Genomic DNA, 20,784 nt, shown 5'->3' on the forward strand with positions numbered 1-20,784 from the left:
AGCTGAAGAAGGTCACGGGGAACTGCATACAGGTCTGGGGTACAGCACGCCAGGGGAAATAAGACTGCAGCTCTGGCACAGGTTAATTTGTTTTGCTGAGCAGTGGTTTATTCCAAGTTGCAGTGTTAAAGTGGCCGTATGGATGGTTTCTTTCCTTTTTCACACATGCCCAAGGCACAGCTGACCAGCAAACCATGTCTGATGAGTAGTCTTGGTAGCACCAGCCATGCACCTGAAACAGGGGTAGCAGGGCTCTTCCATTTTTTAATGAGATTGAGATACAGGGGGAAGAGTGAGTTGAAGTAACTTTTGTGATTTTTTTTTTTTAAATGCATTGCTTAGTGGATAACTTCTGTTTTTTACTTGAAGAGTTTGGAAACAATTCTTCCATAGAGCTGCACTTCCTTATTTTGTAGAAATTAAGACAATTATGTGCAAGTCAATTACAGGGATTGTCTCACCTCTGTTGTACAGATGAATAAATAAAATTAAATCTTTGGAGTTACTGTATCGATTTCAGTTGGATTTTTATTTTATTAAATGGTTTCATAATTCCCTCAACCCTTTCCACAATCACAACCATTGAATAAAAAGTGTTCATTATATATACTTTTAAATTATAGAATATCGAACCCAGGGCATTTTTGCCCAGCTCAGTCATTTGTAATGTATTTTTTTGTAATATTTCTACTACAATAAAGCAAAACTCTGTGCTCTGAGATTTTAGAGGTGTCAGTGCAAATATAAAACCTGACTTCGTTTCATGTGTTTGGATACTAGACAAAGTGAAGTACAATTGATAAATCTTACCTTTATCTTCACATTTGCATTCCAACAGTAAGTGAAAACTCAGCTTTAAGTTGCACACATACGAAGTGGGATGAACAGGACAGCTCTTCAGTGTGTTATACCACCACTAAGTACATATTTAGGTCGCTCTACAGCATTGGAACAAGCAGCAGACCTAAATTTAGCCATGCTCTACACATGTAGAGACTGCATTAAATAACTGCAATAGTTTAGCATTCAAAAATCCTGATTATGTTAACTAAACATTGGCAGTTAGTTTCTGTAAGGAAGGAGTATTTGAAAGAGTTTGTCACAGGATTTTGCTACCAAATTTTAGACCAAGATGAGGTATAAAACTGAGGTAGGAGCAAAAGACAGAAAAAAGTCTTTTGTCTCATAGACTGAGATCCAGCACCATCCCAGGCAACTGGGAATGGAATATTATAGAATAGTTCCAGTTGGGAGGGACCTACAATGATCATCTAGTCCAACTGCCTGACCGCTTCAGGGCTGACCAAAAAGTTAAAAGTGTGTTATTAAGGGCATTGTCCAAATGCCTCTTAAACACTCACAGGCTTGGGGCATCACCTCTCTCGGAAGCTTATTCCAGTGGTTGACCATCCTCTTGGTAAAGAAATGCTTCCTAAGTAAAGAAATGTCTCCTAAACATAATCCCTTTTATAAGGTATTACTTTGTCATGGAAGTCTTCCCACTCCAATCATAAGTTTTAAGATCTGTTTATATTCATTTTATGCAACAAATTTTAAGCATAAATATTTCCTCCTCTAGCTGTATTTATGCCACAGTGAGTCTTTCAGCTGTTCCTTAACTGAATTAATTAATATCACAAAGATGATTCAACTGTTTATAGTTCATCCACTCAACAGGCCTGCATATCTGTTTTCTTACTAGTACTGATGGCCGAGCAATGCAGTTCGTAGTTCTGTCTTGATTAGGAACCCCCCTGGTGACACATCACAGAACTGCATTTACAGTTTCATGGCACCAGCATTCAACTGATTATTGCAGCTCCTTCACACAACCCTATACTCATTTTTAATCCTTAATATTAGTGCTTTTGTGCTTCATATTAAAATGTATGTCACTTAGTACTGCAAGCTTGGGAGGTCATCCCATGGCTACAGAACATACAGCCACCTCAGGTCAGGCAGCATGAATGCTGCTTTGCCCTTTTGTCAAGATCAACACCTATGACCAAATCTCAGGGCTGTGGTGATCTACGTTCCTCCCACAGCTCATCCCTTTTTATGCAGCTGTCCTTCAGCTTATATTCCAGTACCAAGTCGTGGCCCTTCCAGCTTAATTGTTTTGATGGGGCCCTGCATTAAATGCTTCAAAGCAGTCCAGAAATGCTGCAGTGCTATATTTGCTTTTTTTATTAAAAAAAAAAAAACAAACACAAACTATTGAAGCAAGGTCATGTTACTGTGATAATATTCAGTCACTTGAACATCATCCCTCTGTAAATCAACTTTCATACTTATCCTTTTTGTTTCAGACTGTTAAAGCTCTGTCTTACATACTCATGTCACTGTTTTTGCCCTGAAGACACACCTAGCATTCTTAACATGCTTTATTGAAAAAGATATAAGCAATAAGATGACAATATTGCCACAAGCAAGGTGAAACGGCATCAGAGGCTGAAAATAATTCAAGAGGTTAAGAATTTAGCTGTGATATGGAAACAGAATGAGAATGGACCTGTGCCGCATGTAAACACGTTCTCTAGACAACACTAAAGGACTCCTGACTGGTGTACAGCCAAGAGCACAGTCTTAGGAAATGGGAAAGTTAAATGAATTTAGGAATTTGCCTTTGACAGTTCTCACAAACAGTACAGACACAGGGACTGCCAATTCCTGGTGTTGATCCTGCAGTGGCTAAGCTTTAGCTTGCATTAGAATTTAGTGTTTGCTTCACTACAAAAACACTACTTTGAAGACAGGATCAGTGATTAATTTTATTCTTCAGTGTCAGGTCATCCCTATACTTGAAAATATCTGCATCAGTAACTCTGAAAACTGAACAAATAAAAGAGACTAAGTTCTGGAGGCTCTTAAGTGTCCTTTTAGAAGACCAAGAGGAAATACATTCTCACTTAGATAATCAAAATTTTAAGTTTGCCTGTTGTTTGTTCTGACCTTCTCTACTTCAGGTTTAAAGCAGTTTGGAAACCAAGGTGTTGCACCTGGCTGGCACTGAGGTGAAGGGTGTTTCTACAGCGTTAGAAGAAAAACTCTGTAACTCAGTTTCCTTGACAGGGTTCATAAAGAAAAGCAACGAGTGTCTGTACAAATACGGTGCTTTCTTCTTTTGGTTGTTGCATATACAACTTCATCTTTTCCAAAGACTTTATTCTTCCCTTAGAATTGAAGCTGTCTTCCATTGGGTAAATCACAATCCTAATTAATATCCTATACTCCGTAAGTACTGAGTATTTCACTTCTCCATCTGCTAGAAGAATAGAGCATCAGTAAATCAAGCTATTCAGATCCAAAAGAAAAAGATCTTTATTCTGACCAAGTGTACACCCTCTAATATGTGAGCTTAGAAACCTTTGGCAAGTTCTCTGGCTTTTCCCTAAAAAAATTTCATCAGGACAAAACTAAACATGAAGGCCACTGCTAGGACATTGCTTATTGTGCAAACAATTTCCTGCTAGGTTCCAGCATATTTTGATCTCTTCAAAGAAAAAAAAAATAGTACCTGTTTCTTTTTTGAAAATAGCACAGCAGGATCTGCTGTTTGGAGTTCTGTTCTTCCTTGCACAGGATATGCGCAATACCCCGGACTCTGAGGCTTGAAGGGTCCCATGCCAGCAGCCATCGGTGGGGAAGTTGGGCTGGAGCATCAGTAACCGTTGTGATCACATGCTCAATTAAAAACAGAAAAAAAGGACTGGTGATTTAGTATTGTCTCAGGAAGTTTACTCCCTGCACTAGTAACCTCCAGAGCAAGAGTAACAACAATTGCATGTTAAGTAGTTCAACAGAGCAGAGAACACTTTTTTGTGTCCAGAATACGTCTCCTGCCTGAATTCACATACCTGAGGTGGGTCACTTCAGAAATAACTAACAGCAAGAAAATCAAATTTGCAAGGTCAGTCCATCCACAAAATTAACCACGATACTGCGTACCCCAGCCTCTCTACACCACAACTGCCACAGTGCAGAACCAGAGGCAGATGAACGCACTGTTCAGTTTCATGTGCTTCCCATCTTGTGACCAATACAGCATATAGGGCCATTCATTTTAGCACACAAGAGCAGTGCTCTGGTAGAATGCCTGGAGGCAGTCTGAACACTTGTGCATACCAGGACTGCATGCTGCCTTCAATTTGAAGGCCTCTAGGCTTCCTGGGCAAAGCTTAAATGCAAACAGAAGAACATACGCATGCAGTTAAAAAAAGAACACACCAAAAATAATTACAATAAAGCTTCATGTCACTTGCTTCACAAAACATACAGCTGCTACTCGGGAAGCCACTGTATCTTGCAGTATCTCAAACCAGTATCAGAATCTGCACCTGCTCCAGGCCAGGTCCTTTGCAGGTACGATAAGCTTTATTCCAGCAACGAAATTGCTTGTTTATAGAAGCTGAGAATATTGTCTCCTATCTTCATCTTGCAGCAAGTCTGACCTCTGAACTCCAATGATACCAAAGTTCCCACCCTCTACACTCCCTAAGTCACACAGACACACTCTGCCAGCTCAAGACAAACTATGGACCTGGAACGCTGATGTCTGAGAACTTGAGCTTCTTGGTCAGCAGAGCTGCAGAGGAAGCTGTGGGCAGGGAGGGCTGTTTATTGCTGCTTGACCCAGTCAAAGCTCTGCTTTCAAAGAAGGAAGTGGGCACAGAACAAAATGTGAATATGGTCAGCTGGTTCACAAGTGACAGGAGTCACAGAACAAAATGTGAATATGGTCAGCTGGTTCACAAGTGACAGGAGTCACCTGATCCTCTCCGAACATAACACTATGCAGTCTTCTCCATGCTTTAACATTTTGCTAGGGTTCTGTTTGGGATGTGCCACAGACAACTAGATTTACTATAGCTGCCTTGGAACAGTACTGAGGCGAGTGTAACTGCTCCCATGTTCAGTGATATAGATCAGGGCAACCACACTCATCGTGGTGGGGAGGAGTGGAAAGCCATAACCTAGATCAGTCTTCCTGCCAAAACTCCGTCAAAGTTTACGCAGTAGTTTCCAGATCAAGTTGTTCTACTTTTCAGAAAGCGGTTCAGGTGCCTTGATGCAGGCAGCCAACACTGTCTGGAGCTGCACAGAACACTCGATACTCACCAAGCAGGGCGGGCAGGTACGTTCCAGGTCCTGAGGTACACTCAGGCATCACAAGTGACATTCAACACCTGAACAAGTTTTTACAGCCCTGTATATCCTGTCAACTCTAACCCCGTATGGTTCTATAGAAAAATACATTGCTTAAAAAGTCTGCCTGCTACTATGTTTTTCCCTATCGTTTTCCCTGTTCAGAAATAGGGCTTACATACTAACAATTCCACACTCTTCAGTGCCTGACCTCTCCAGCTCCCTCTGCAGACTCACCTTAATCCACAGAAAATATACTTTGTTCTAATAATACTGATTTCTGGGTCTGCACATAAAATTTCAAGTCATGTGCTTTATTCCTTAACAAGCTTTCATAATCTTAAACAACTTTTTGCATTGTTACACATGACAAAAGAGCCTTTCGAAACATTTCAAAGCCAGAAAAGCAGAAGTACATTCAAAGCTGTTTAAAACTACATGCTAGGTTTGAAATGTTTGCATTTTTAACATCAAAATTAAAGGGAAGATAGGCACATGTAATAAAGTAAAACAAAAGTCTGCATTTAAAAGAATTACAGCAAGATAAACTACTTAAAGAATCCTATGTACTGCAAGGAACACATGCCAAAGCGTTTAAACAATTATGGTGCCAGCTAATGCACAGCATTAAACAGTGTTACAGAAATTATGGAAGAATGGATGAAACCAAACATCAGTTTTGCTGAATTTACCCTAAAAATGTTTAGGGACAAACCAGTCCAGATTCTTACTCCCCTTCCCTAACACCTCCAAAGCAAGTCTTCTTCAAAATTAGTATCTCCAGTATTATTTTGAAAGCTCAGGAGGTACTGCTTATAGGTACAGGGCAAAGGCACTCAGATGACAACTAGAATGTATTTGCATCTTCCTCTGCACAATTGTCCTTACTAAGTAGTGATCAGAAACATCCTGAATCCACTAACAAATCAGCCTTGATCACATAATTAACAAATAAAAGTACATTGTTTGGCCAAAACTTTGATTCAATGCTGCAGCTGCAATTATGCTAGAAATATACAGTTAACACCACGCACCGTCTAAATTCCAAACTCGGTTGACAGATTTCCCAACATGGCAGGTGATTATAGCAGGAGACCCAGAGGTTTCTTGCACAGGCTTAGAGGGGCACTCTCATTAAATTGTAACTCAGACATGCACCAAGAAAGGTGCATACAAATGCCAAATATACAGCACCTGTAAGTATGAAGGGACATTTATTTGCTGGTGACACTCACTCCCCAACACAAGCCTTGCTCTAAGCACTGGGCAATCTTTCCACAGGGAAAGTCACAAGTTACACAGCCCAGCCAAGTTCTTTTCCACATACACACTTCAATACTGTCATACAGATGGGGTGCCCCCTTTTCAGAAGGGATAACACATGTACAGCCAAGAGCCATATCTGAAGCGATAAAAGCCAGTCCACATGCACACAACTTGCAAACACTGGCATCCTGAAACGTCAAGAAACAGTATTTTCAACTCACACTACAGAGTGTAATACAGTAAAATACTGTTAAAAACATCTTATTGCAGGCAGGTCTGATAATTGAGAGGTCCACACTTGGGCAGTAAGAATGACTGAAGACTACTGACTGAACAATTAGAGCCAAACTGACACCACCACTGCAAGATCTGACGCTGTTATCCTGGTAGTATTTTTCCACTGTCTGGCATGAAATCCTTGCAAAATACCTATGAACACCTTCCCTCTGCAGGTATCTACTATGCAAGTCTAGTGATACAAAGCTGAGAAGGGTAAAGCAAGCGTCAACCAGTAAGGAAACAGGAGTCCCTGGACTACCAGCTTACAAAACAAGATCCAACACTTCAGAGGGGGAGTGGAAGATCCCACACTATTTAATTGCACAATCACTATAAAGTTCCAAACACAGAAAAGCAGCTTTGACGTTTTAAACCCTAGCATAAAGGCTGTATGGCTGCACAGCTACCCTCCTGCCTCATTTCTAAGGTCATGAGGACCATTTCCAGCCAGCATTTCTGTTCTTTGAAAAATCAAGACAGAAGCAAGTACCAGATGCTGTTAGGGGTTCTGTGTGTTTGTTTCTTTTTAAATGGGGATAAAAATCTGAATCCCTTACTTCACCAGAAGGAATGACCAAGCAGCACAGAAGCTCACTTCCCTGTTCAAAAAATGAATGAAAGACACACGGAATTAAGTTTTATTGTACTTTTGCAGGCAAATAAACAACCTCAAACTTTTATCAGGAAAAGACAGCATTCTAGTCGCCACAGCCTAGAGAAAAGCCAACAACAGGAACAGAGGAAACAAACACTCATTTGAGAAGTAGAAATATTTTAATTTAATCTTCATATAAACTATTATTAATACACATTACACAAGTATCCAGGCATGAATAAAACTTAAAAAAAGTCCTGCTGTTCCTGCAACAGTTAGCTTCTTTTCTCCTGAAGTCCACAAGAAAGCCAAAACAGAATCAAAACAGTAGCTGAAGTTAATTAATATTAATTATTAATAAACAGCAATCTTAATGTATTTTCTCACATCCACACGGAGGAAACTCATGAGAAGAGTTATGCCAAGCTCCATTTTAGAAACTCAACTAGAAAGTTTTTTATTCAAACATGCACAAGGGCATACTCGTGAAACTGCTTTCCTTCCTCAGAAAGGAAAGCTACAAAAACCTCACCTCAGTACTGAGTTAGTTTCATGAACAGAAATAGCCTTTGGCAAGGAAGATCAAGGGTATTCATAACGACGATACGGTTCACTATTACACAACGGTGTTCAGTAGTTGATTAATCATCTTTTGTACCACACTTTCCATTCTTCAGACACTGCTGGCTTAAGCTTCAGCAGTTGGAGGATGACAGGCACAGACAATGTGCAAGTTTCCCTCCTTACGAAAGAAAGGTACGAACCGTGCCCTTTATTGTCCCCCTGCAAATCGGGCATTTTCTAAGGGACGGTGCACATTCTTTGCAAACCACTAAGTGACCACACGGAATAAAAACAATAGAAACTTCTTTGTCCATGCAAACTTTACATGTTCTTTCCTCTTGCAGTCTTCTTAATTGTTCTTCCATAGGTAAACCTGTAAAAAATTATTTAACTTTTTTAGAAGCCTGCATATATCTGCATTCTACTTAAAATACGGCCATGTTTCATTTCGCCCTTTATCTCCCAGTTGTGATTGCATCTTATTCACTAAACACAGATGGCAGTGAGAAAATAAGCACAATTTCCAGAGCTCAAAGTGGCACGCAAGGAACTATGTGCTTTCCACCTTTGTCAGACAACAAACAGCTCAGAGACTGGAGGCCAACTGTAGTTCTTCAGACCAACCAATGTTTATATTTTAGCAAATACTATACTGTTCTTGCTTGGTTATTAGAAGCACAGAGCACAGCCCGACTGGTGGAAGTGACCTATATTCAGCCTTGTATACTCTTCTGCAGTCTATTATAAACATATTAAACTATAGGACTAAGAACCAGAGCAAGCTCCATCCCATGTCTGATAAGTTTTTATCAACCCAGCTCTTAGTCCAGCTACACCTTAGGACACCTATAATCCAATCTGGAAAAGCAGAGGTGATGGTATCTGCTGTGAAATGCTAACCTACTATTTACTGTCTGGACTTTGCCAAAAGCCCGAGTGAGTGCTTGTACCATGATCAAGTCCAGCACATGCCTGAACTGCTGAGCTCCAGAAAGCTCTACCTCCTTAGGTACAGAAGCACGTGTAAGGCACAGCATACAGGTCATAGCAGATAGACTTGCTTGCAAGTCTGCACATGCACTTGATTTTTTCAGGTAAGTCCATCTTACCAAAGCAAAATTAGGGAGAGGATAAAGCATAAAACCTGTTTCTTAACCAAAGTAATTTTCTTTTTTATATTAGCTCTTTGTCACACAATAGCTTTTGAAGTAAGAAAGAGTTTAAGATACCTGAAACATCTTCTGTGGGAACATACTTCATGTTCTTCTCCACTAAAATAAGAGGGGAAAAAAAAGAAAACCTTGTCATTTGACTTGACTAATCTATATTCAAAGAGCACCTGAATTTAGTTTTTTTTTTATTCTTTAAGTTACTATGACAGCACTGGTCAGACTTCTCTAAACTTACATCCTTTAAAAAAAAAACACATACCAAATAAATCTTTGTACAGTACAGGGTCACAATCTCGTAGACAGTTTCTGAATATGCTGGCTGCTTCGTTTCCTTTCACTAAAACTGTATCTATCAGTTCCCTTGCTTGCAGTGGTGTCTGAGTCTTTTGTTTAATAACATCATGCTCAAGTTCCGTTATCACTTTGGCTGATAGTAAACTCCCGAGGATTGGAAGTACACATGTTAAACGCTGGAATAAAGCCATTCGATTCTTCCGGATTAAGGACAAATCATCTGGAATACAAAGGGGATGAGATGTCTGTTAGGAAAACACTACTCCAAGTTGCACTTCTGCTTAACAATAACTAATACAGTCTTTAAACTCCACTTGAAATGTTCACTTACTACACATCATTAATAAAGACTTCAGTAAGTTTTAGTGGCATTCATGTAAGAACAGACTTAAGAAAACCACGTACAAGCAGCTTCTGAGCTGAAGCCTTTGCATCAATGAAGCCTGCTGCTCCCATCTCTAGGTTAATTATCTGAGGGAATCTCATGTAACTTCACACCAGCAAAACTTACTTCCTCTGCAGAATTGCAAAGAAAAAGCAACCCCTCTGCGTAACACCAACATTAACTCACCAAGAGCCGACAGGCTGGCTTTAGCCAGTTGCAGTTAAAATCATGACTGAGATGTAGACAGAATAAAGCTTTTCTAAGAGGTGTCCAACATTTTTATGTGCAAGAGAACCAGACATACTACACAAACAGACTTGGGAGATTTTTTTTTTGAATAGTCTATCAGAAATAACAAAAAATCATTTGCATTAAGATTTAATGGCTGAAGCAGTCTTAATCAATTGGTAATTGAGAAGTTTCATAACTGCTTCACAAACAAAAATAGTAGGGGCTTTTTTAGGCTTCAGAACTCATATGGTATTAAAACAATAGGGAATGTTAAAGACACAATAAATAAACACTGTTAAATAGTTGACCTACACAGATGAGTCAGACACAGACAAGCAGACCTTTGGCCATCTTACTTTTGTAAAAGTTTATGGCCTCTTCTAGGACGCAGATATGGTGGCTCACCAATTCAAGTGGCTTAAAAAGCAGGCAAATTTGGAAAAAAAAAATTAGTAGAGTGTGCCAAGTAAAGTATTTTGGTTCCATTTATTTTATTAACAGCAACATAAAGGCACACAAATTAAAAAAAAAAAAAAAAAATACGGCTTTGTTCCTGTGGAGAGAATCAGATGATTCTAAACCCCTGGCACCTCTATGACCCATCCTACTGAAAGGGAATGAACCAACTGCCAGACTGCTCGTTCCATACAGACACCCTGACAATACTTTTACTGAAGCTGATCCTGTGATAGCAACTCAATTAAATCACTTAGCAAATAAGAACAATTATAAAAACTATACATAACACCAACCACTTTCACTTTTATTCATGCCTCATGCGTACCTGATGCCACTTCTTCAAATTGTCTCTCTTTCTCCTCTTCCCTCTTCTCATCTTCAGCAGTGAGTAGATCAGACACAAGATCATTAACAGTCTTGTAGTTTTCTCCAGTGGCCAAGATTTTACTTTGCACTGTTTGCTTTATCAGCCTTCTACTGAATCCCATCTCCAAGGCAGCTTTAACCACAGGCGTGTTCATCATGATTGCATCTTCTGAATGACTCTCTCCAGGTTCAAAATGAATAACTAATCAAAGAGGAAAATCACTGTGTGTAACATAAAAAATAAAATACCTATACAACCCAGAAGTCAGACACATCAATATCACCTACACCCATGCATACATACATGAATAACTAGCCTTAAGTTTCAAAGGTTAAATGGACTTTTTTAAGTAGTGACTTTTTAAAATGGAAGCCAGTTACTCAGATGCAGTTGGATTGAATCCATTCTAAACTTCAATCCATGTCAAGCCTTCACTAAAATCCAGGATAATCCAGGGAAACCACAGAATTCCATTGTGTCTTAGCAGCTTTTTTTATACTTAGTCATTTCTAACTTCAGTCTTGAAAAACGTTGGGAGGGGGAAGAATCAAAATTCATAGTTTATGGTACAAACAATTTCTCTATTCCAGCTCTTGATCAGTACTTTCCATTCAACTTACTAAACACCAGACACGTGGGATTCTGACTCATTGTCCTCAACCAGCAGGAACTATGACAGCATAACACATCCTCTGAGAGGAGTTTATTTCCACCATAATGAGAGTCCAGCTCAGAAAGACTTCACTTCATCAGCTTGTCCTACCCTCTCCTTGACCACTGCTGCTCAACTCAGATTTTGCCTAGCTATATGCCTAAAAATGGAGTTGCATAACTGCATAGTCATGAGACCCTCTGGCATCTGTTCCACCACGTTCAATACCATACATTGATTTAACAAATGCCAATTGACTTGTTTTGTTTAACCCAGCCATGAAACTGAAAGCCACAAATTCAGCAGATGCCAAGCATTCAAAACCAAAATCCTAATATGAGCTGTTAGTATGAAAATAAGGAAGATGAAATAAAAGATGTCTTAAAGGTGCTTCCTTGAAGTTTGTCCACATAAAGTGACAGCTACCTAACTTTTATCATTAGTTGGAAAATCCTTATAATATTGTAGTTGCAAGAAAATCTAAGAATTGCTAAGCAAGTTAGCTTTGGATACCCAATCGTTAAGTTTGCAAAATGCTGAGAGGAAGTTTAAAAACATGCTTTAATATACGTACTTGGAGGATCAATGTTTTCATCTACAGATGTATCAGAGGTTGACAAGAGCTGTGGGAACACGACAGAACTACATTAGTATCAAAGTATTGCTTTTTCCCCCCTACATACCCAACATGTTCTTCCCTTATCAACCATACTAAGCTTTGTATCTGAATGGTGCCCGTTAAGCATTTTACACGTGGTTACACAAGTCAGCAAATTTGTGCAGCTATATAATCAACGCAACATTAGTGCTGACCACTTCCATGAAGAGAAGTTTGGCTTACTCTTGCCAGAAGAGTTATGGATAGAAATAATTCAGGCTGTCCATGACTGATTTCTGCAGTAAAAATTACTGATCCACATTATCCACTGAAACTTATGTAATCAGAATTTCCCTCTCCTGACATGAAGGAGCTCACTGTCTCCTAACACTTTCCATAAGTAATCTGTACAGGTTAAACTCTACTAGTACAAGTCCATGAGCCATGGTTCAGCACTGGTTTCATTTTTGTGCTCATGAAGAGCATTTTTCATGTTAGAAACCTAATAGAAATACATGCAGAAGTGAGGTGAGGCAGAAGGATGCACTGGACTCCCAAAAAGAACACAGCACTCTTCAACAAGGGAAAGCCAAAGATATAGCCCAGTAAAGCCTACCTGTTCAAGAAGATGGGGGAACCTGGCCTGAATTTGACTTACAAACTCTCCTCCTTTTACACGAAGCAGATACTCACACCTGAAACATTGACAAAAGTGTACTAAATTATACTTTTTATTTGCCAAAGGAAAAGAAATTACAGAAGAATGAAACAGTTTACAATAACACAGCATAACTTAAATAGGTGTTTTGCTTCCTTCAGAAGGGAAAGAGTTCTCTTAACTGGAAGCTCGATGTAGCTTCATGTCTGGTGACACTTTGATAAAGCTTTTCCACGATGTTCAGCAGTCTGCAGGCTTACGTACATAAACACAACAGCTTTACATTCTGCTACCACTTTTAATCAAAACGGCCCGTCATGTGAAATGATACTGTGTCAGCGCAACTACAAAGTGCAGCAATAAAGTGTTTCTATCTCACATCTCACCACTCTTCTCTTAAATCATTCAAAAGAAGTTAAATAGTTAACACCACTATCAAAGCCAAATCTGCTTCACTAAAGCAGTGTTGTATCTTAAGTACATTTGCTGACAGGCATAACTCAGAAGGAAACAAAGGTGTCACTTAACTCTACGTACATCATATAGCCCAACAGTGCCTGGTACATTGACCATGAAAGACTAACTGGAGATCTACGATGTGAGGAATTATTATTAGCTTTCCTGAAATTAAGCACAGCTATTAATGTAGGCGCAGGTTTCCACAGGCACAGACAGCAATTAGGTATGCAACTGCCATTTAATTATAGGGGACAGTAAAAAGTTATTACTGTCATTTTTCCAATAGAGACACATTAAATAGCCACTGAAACCTTCTTCACAAGCCTTTCCACACCTAAGAAACTACACCACCTGAGCTGAAAGACTGGTTCAAGAGCATTCCGCAAGAGCGCAGAACTAGACCGAGGGGGGTTAGATGTTCCTTCCACTTCATTTCTCAGCAGCTTTTGCTCTCCTCAGTCTGCTATCTGACTGCTTCTCTTAGACAAGTATTCTCATTAACAATGTAGTCTCACTTGCTAATAGTGACCTGGGGATGCACACAGCTTTTAATTTCAAAGTGGAAAGCACTAAATATCATGCTTAATGAAGAAATGTTTTAATTAACGCCACCTTAGCACTTCAGAGCTTTTAAACAGAGGTACCTGAAATACATCCAAATGAAAGAGTGAGTTTGTACATCATACGGTGAAGTTAAACAGAACTATTAAGCGCAGGACATAATTACTAAAATTAGAAGTATTTAAAGATGCGAACAAATTATGATCAAGATTTTGCAAGTTACCTTGGAAACCACTTTGCATGCTCAACCCATGGATCATCTCCAGATTCCCAGCACCTTAACCCACCATCACAGCAAAAACACTTGACATCATCGTTGCGGCCTTTAAAAAACAAAAAGGCAAAACATCTAGCAAATATTCACACAATTTACTTGAAAGTAAACGCTGACATAGTGGTACGAATGAAACCAGAGACATCAGTTTTTCTTACCTACATAGTAAAAGCCAGCATTCGCAAGCTGTTCAGGCTGAACTGGAATTCTAGTCGGCCAATTTATGAAAGTTTTAACACGTGCTTCATGGGTTTGCATGCTCACATTCGAAACATTGAAATTTGGCTGGTCTCGACTAAGGCTTCCCACAAAAGGGCAATTAGGAAAGTGTCTCCGATGCTCTGACATAGCATTATCTTTTGGCTCCCAGTTACTAAGCTGACCCCCGCAGGTGAAACAAGCAACTTTGTCTGCTGTCCCCAAGTAATAAAGTCCAGCCTTTGCCAGATCGGTAGGTGAGAGAAACGTCAGTGGCCATGAGTGAAAAGTGCGTAGTCTAGCGTCTTCTGTACTCATAGAAGGATTGTGAAGTTTAGGTCTCAAGAATGAAAGGTCTTCAACTGCCCTGGTAGTTATCGGGTCTTGAGGAAAACTGGAAAAAGAGCCACTGAAATATCCAACTTGTTCTAAACTTGGAGAAGCTGCTACGGAATGTAGAGATGGTGAGAGGTTGTTTGTGACCAGAGGCAAAAAGGCAGAACGAGAGGACAGTCCAAGGTTGTTAACTGAAAGCATGTTTTGAACAAAACTGCAGCTAGGATACAGCTGCTTGTGTTTTTCCATAGCATTATCTCCTGGTTGCCAGTTGTCCAATGTTAAGCCACAACTGAAGCACTTAACTTTATCTTGCACGCCAGTGTAATAAAACCCAGCCCGGGCAAGACTCCGTTCTGACACCGGCACGTTAATGGGGAACGTAGAAAACGTCGACATTCTGTAGAGTTCACAGGATAAGTCATACTTCAGTTCGCCACACAAAGCACTCTGCTTCATGATGCTAGCCAAGAAAGGGCTATTTTCCATTATGTTCATAATGGACTGTTTTTGGAAGAATGGGACAAGTCTTCCTCTGGGAGGTAGTTGTGTGCATGAAAGGCAATTTGGAATAACCCCTGCCTGTACAAAAGTAAGAACCTGAAAATGAAATACTTTAATGTGCAACTTCGAATGCGTACGTGAATAGAATTAAACTCAGCCTTTCAACATTTAGGAAGGTCTTGTACTTTAGTTTATACAACTGCTTTCAGTGCAAAAGCTGCCCCATCCCATTTTAACAATTGAAGAAAGCATGTCAGAAAGGACTTTCCCTGGAATCATATAGGCATCCCATGCTTTCCTTGCACTGTGTATGTGGGAGAGCAGTATCAATTTGTCAGGCTAGTGGAGGTGGGATCCAGAGGGGGAAAAACCTCAAATGAGTTTATCAAAATCCTTTATCAATAAAGAAACTAAAACAGGGGGCAACTAAAATGACATAATTTTCAACCAGAACACACGTCAAGTGATTTAAGAAATATTTCGCCCTAGACAGCTGATAAATATGCAGCTTATACACATGTAAAGGTTTTAGCCTGTAAACCTCATTAGGAGGCTGAAAATAATGGTCTATCAAGCTCAAAAGACATACAAAGAAAGAGTCCGTGAACTGACATTACTGAACTGATCTGGTGTATTTGCTACTACTAGACTTCCAAAAGAAACCCTCAACTTCTGCATACTAGTGTAATAATTATTAAGACTAAAGATATTAGTTTATACTCAACTTCACATATATCGAATATTCAGCTATGAGATAAACAAATCCTATATGCTGCCTCTGAAAAGGATGAGCTGCCTTAATTAACGAGCCTGGAATACCCTCAGGCTTTTCTGTCTATAACATTGCCAGCAGAGACTGAACAGAGCATTTCAGTTTTAACCTGGTGCCTTAGTTACAAGTATAGAGTTATCAAATTTAACATAAATGAATAGCCTTGTATTGAGACATTCTAATGCTTTATACTGTTGAATTGAGTTTTTTCTGTATGCCATGTTTATGGCATACAGAAACAAACAGAATCCTCAGATCGGAAAAAAAATTGAAGCCTTAGTTTCTTTATTTGTGCACAGAACTACCTCCCAGAGTTCAGACTGAAGTCCCTTCTAAGGTGCCTACGCCTCCATAGTGATACTGACTGTTCCCAAGAAAAAACTGTAAGTATCTCTAGTTTCAATCATTCAATTCTTTTGGGTGGAACAAAACCTGTAAAGAAGAAAGAGAGAAGTGTTTCAAAATATAAAAAATGAGGTGCGTGTAACATCTACACAAACAGAAACTACACAAATTGAAACACTAAAATCTCGAGGTAAGCTTTTTTGTAGTGTTAGCTAGAAAGTTTCAAGTCAACATACTGTCACATGGAATGGATTTTACACACTTCATTTCCCAGTTACTGACACAAGCAAGACTGTTTAATCCACAAGCAGCACTTTTTTGGCAGGTGGATGAATCAGGCTGCTTGATCATAAGCTGTATAACTAAAGGCAAGATCTTGTACTAAAGAAGTTGCATCCATTTAAATTGGTTTAAGCCTATAGATTCTCAAACAATAAAGAGCCAGTTTTATTACACTGACTTAAATTAAGAGTACTGGAATTTCTTATTTGGAACGTAGGACACCAGTAAAACTAAACTTTAAAAATTTCAGGTAAGAGTAAAGACAAAGTTCAAGAGTTTTTAAATATATAATTTTATATTTATTCATCTACACATACATAGCAGTCTGTTCTACAGTATCAGTTCCTAAAAAGTTCCTCCAGGAAAGACTCAACACTGATATACTTGTCATGATGACACAGCCCTAGAAAAATCACCTACTGGAAAACAGCAGGGCATTTCCATCTCAATAGCTCTTAGTAGATTTGTTCTTAGTATGGTCACACTTCTACTACTACTAGGTTCTTAATCACTGAGGAGATGAGTTACAAATGCCTTACACCAGTCCACTCCTTTAACACAGACGCTGGCACTAAGCCATCAACACACATGAACGATGCTAGTCCAAGAAATTCAGCCAGTTTTTGCACTGGAGAAAGTCAGACACCTCAGAGTAAACGCCAGAAATATCAGAGCAAACTGCGACCCTGGTAGTCCTACAACATTCAGAATCACTTAAACCTGAGATCCTGTGGCTGTCTTCTGCTGAAGACTCTTCTTCTACACTATCCTCCACGATAGCCCCGAATATCCTTGATTTCCAGGGTCCCTCAATCTCATGGTTTTTCTCCTTCCACTACCCCGCAGTGCCACCAAGAAGTAATTTAAGCCCAGAGTAGCGACACTTAGAGTACAGCAAGCTCAAAACTCGATTTAACGTCCTTCCGCTCTTGTGTCATAAAGCAGGCAACACACGTTTACCGAAGCACCCTTCGGCTCCGCGTACCGACCGTGAGCGCCGGACGCCGCACGCCCTCAGCGACAGCCCCGCGCCTCCCTCCGCAGCACCGCGGGGGCCCGCTCGCCGCTCCCCGACCCTCGCAACACCGACCGCGGGTTGCTGGGAGCCACCCGGGCCTCCCGCAGGGCCCAAGCCCCGCTCCCCGTGCGGCCATCCAGCGAGACCGCCGCGCTCTCTTCCGGCGCCAGAGACCGCAGCCGGGGGCACCGCGGGCCCCTCAGCCCGCCCCAGGACTCCTCTGCCGCCGGTGCAGCCCAGCGGTGCTGGCCGGCGCGGCGAGGCCGGGGACGGCCGCTCCCTGACACGACGCGCCACCGCCCTCCTCAGCCGGGCGCCGAGACCCGACGCGGCCCACAGCGGCGGCGCCCTCCGGCAGGGCCCCACCAGGCCGCGGCCTGGCCCCCACCCACCCTCCCCCTTACTCACGGTCTCCGGTCAGGCCCCCCGCCGCGGGCGGGCCTGCCGCACGCCCCGGTCTATATACGGTGCCCGGCCAGGGGGCGGGGGAGAAGCGGTGCCCCCGGCCGGCACCACCCCTGCCCGGGAAACTCCCCGTGCCGGCGCCGCGCCGGGAAAGCCCCGGCGGCCGCCGGGTGCATGCGCGGTCCGAGGGGGCGGGCGGGGCCTGCGCTCGGTCGGTCCCTCCCTCCCGCCGGGCTGAGGGGCCGGCCGGCTCGGCCGTGCCGGCTCCCGCTCCGGCGAGCGCCTTCCTGCGGCAGCCGCCGGCGGGCGGAAGGTTCGCAGGGGCGATTCGTGCCCCGCAGCCCTGGGGGCTCCGGCCAGCCGGCTCCGTCGTGCGGCCTCGCCGCCCTCTCGCTCGTTCCGGTAGCTGCACTGAGGGGAGGACGGAGGCCCCGGCCCGGCCCCGTCAGCAGGGACGTTAGGTACTTTCCTCCCGGCCGGGGAAACCCGCCAGCAGAGCGTGTTTCCCCGGCGCGGCTCAGGGCGGGGATTTCCAGCCTGGCGGCAGCGGCGCCATGCGGAGCTGGCGGGCGGCCCGTGCTCCCCGGGAAGGGGAAGGAAGGGGAAGGGCCAGAGGGGCAGCGGCCCAGGCCCGCGGCCTTGCCGCGGGCCCGCGTACCGGCAGTGTCGGAAGCGAGCACGGCTGCTGCGCGGAGCGCCGTCTCGGGTGCCTCGGGTCGCCGCACGGCTCTCCCTGGCGCTGCTCTTCCCGCGGCGATGGGCTGCAGACACAGCCCGCCGGTGCAGCTTCGCTGTCCCGAGGGGGCGGCGAGGGCGGGATGCGCTGCGAACCCCCGCAGGTTTAACCTTTTCTCCTTGACACCAGGGTAAAACACAGTTGCTCGGGCCACATTTCCTAATATAGACAGCTCTGCAGACTGTAAGAGGGGAAACAATATGACCGCTGAAAGACTTCAGTCATTGAAAGTCACAGGGGAAGAACAAGAGGAAGACAAAACAATATAAATTTCCACTGGAGGGGTTTGAAACAGTATCTCTGCATATAGGAATTGAAAAACTTCCACAGTAGGTGCTGGAACACTGACCGAAGCTCAAAATCTCCCAGCACAGTCGTGGTCTGACATTTCCTATAAAGAAGCAGCAGATACAAGATTAAAAAAGCCCCATTTTTGTGATGACAGAATGGTGGTAGGATGTTTACACAACTGAAAACTGAACAGTAAAAATAAAGGAAGCGTAACTGCACAGAGCATTATGACACTAGCGGGTAATTTTCTGTAACAGAGTTCCAGTAAGATGACTTTGCAAGAGACTCATTCATATCTTTTCTAAAATTTTCGAATTTCCTGTCATACGTGATGACGTTTATCACAGATAACTACTATCTGTCAAACATCTAGCTGCAGTGACAGCTAGTACAGTATAGCTACTGCTGTAACACCATTTATTTAACTTTGCTTAATTATAGAAATGGAAATGTTTGCTGTTTCAGCAGTTGCACAAAAAGCACCCCAGTTTAAAACTCCTTTTATAAGTTCAAAATGGTTATCAGATCACTGATGTGTCATTTTAAGGAAGCTGCTGACAAAGAGAAGACAAGGCTATAGGTTCAAAAATGGAGTCAGCTCTCCAAATCCCATATCTGAAGAGTGATGGGGTGTGGGATTTAGAGTTTTATTGGACATAGGGAACTGTTTAACGTCACATAAGGAACTGAGCTTTGGATGTGTATGTGTGTGTGGCTTTAATTGCAACTGCTTAAAGCTTTGCTTTCACGGAGCAAGCAGGGGATGCTCCCAGTTTGGGGCCTTTAAGCAGGACTCCCCCAGATGAAATTACATTTAACCTATTGTAACACATTCTTGACTTTTTACCATACATTCTCCCAAGGCTAATTAATCCAGTGTTCCTCCTTAACTCTCTGCAGCCTGCATCCCTTCCTCCCTTGTGCCACTCCACCCCCAGCCGCATATCTGCCCTTTGCCCCTCTGTACCCTTCAGCCTCCTTCCAATCTGGCAATACGAGCTGCTCCTTCCTCCCCTCCCAGGCCTCAAGGCAAGCAGTTTGAGGCCCTGCCTTTCTGCTCGGCAAGCCGCATGTCACAATGAGGAGGAAGGGAGGGGGAGGAACAAAAAAGCAGGCTAAAATGCTTGTATTAGCAGAAAAAGAGGTGTAGCTGCCCTCAGCTCCTAGGCTTTTTCTGCTTGCTTTGTCTCTTCAAGCGTAGCAGCAGCTCCCCCAGTTCTCCATTCCCAGCAATTCCTTTGCTTTTCAGTGAAAGAGATAAGAGTGAAATTTCCCCACCAACTTAGCTGTGATGATGGATAGTCATTTCCCCAAAGGATATGAAGTAAGAAAATAACTAAAAGTTTCTTCTTATGACTGAAATTCCTGAGGAACTCTGCATTATCATCAGCATCCCGAGTCTGGCGTCAACCTGAGACCATGGTAACTCTCCAGAGGCAGAGGCAGAGAGGAGAGCTTAAGTCCTGCCCAAGCTAAATGCAGGCTTTGGCTTTGGTTCTCAGGCTGTGGCACATCACAGTGGCGCTGATCCTTATTCCAGCCTTTTTACCTGCTGCAGCAAGCTTCCAAGATCACAATCTTGATCTAAAAAAACAGTCAGATTGTTAAACTGACACAAGGCACTCTACTTTGCAGACACTTGGCTCCGGAGAGGAAGGCAGAAAGCAGCATTCAGATAAAGCTGTCCTCAACCAAGGGAAACTGCTTTCTTAAGGAGCCCCACCTGATCACAGCGGTCGAGGTGCTAATAAAAGTGTGTCTGCCACATTACCAGTGTTGGTGAAAATAAACCTAATGGCAGTGTTGACTGAAACAGCAAAGAAGATACAGCAAATTTCTGGAGGTGGAACGCAGTGACCCTGCAGCACGAGTGCATTATCAATGCCAACAGCAAGTAAAACACAGACAGCCCCTGAAGTATCTGATGTAACCGCGTGT

General features: G+C 42.4%; 1 protein-coding gene across 1 annotated transcript; it reads right to left on the minus strand.

The window, feature by feature from the left end:
- Positions 1 to 7,303: 7,303 nt before the first annotated feature.
- Positions 7,304 to 17,840, minus strand: BIRC2 (baculoviral IAP repeat containing 2). The gene is made up of 9 exons (XM_086621852.1): positions 17,823 to 17,840; positions 14,118 to 16,201; positions 13,909 to 14,008; positions 12,624 to 12,702; positions 11,984 to 12,032; positions 10,716 to 10,958; positions 9,281 to 9,535; positions 9,079 to 9,120; positions 7,304 to 8,222 (listed from the first exon to the last, which is right to left on the minus strand). The coding sequence occupies exons 2-9, from the start codon at positions 14,989 to 14,991 to the stop codon at positions 8,029 to 8,031; spliced, it is 1,836 nt and encodes a 611-aa protein (XP_086477978.1). The 5' UTR covers positions 14,992 to 16,201; positions 17,823 to 17,840; the 3' UTR covers positions 7,304 to 8,028.
- Between the last annotated feature and the right edge of the window lie 2,944 nt (positions 17,841 to 20,784).

Source organism: Tauraco erythrolophus, chromosome 1, assembly GCF_009769465.1.
Source record: "Tauraco erythrolophus isolate bTauEry1 chromosome 1, bTauEry1.pri, whole genome shotgun sequence".
NCBI lineage: Eukaryota > Metazoa > Chordata > Aves > Musophagiformes > Musophagidae > Tauraco > Tauraco erythrolophus.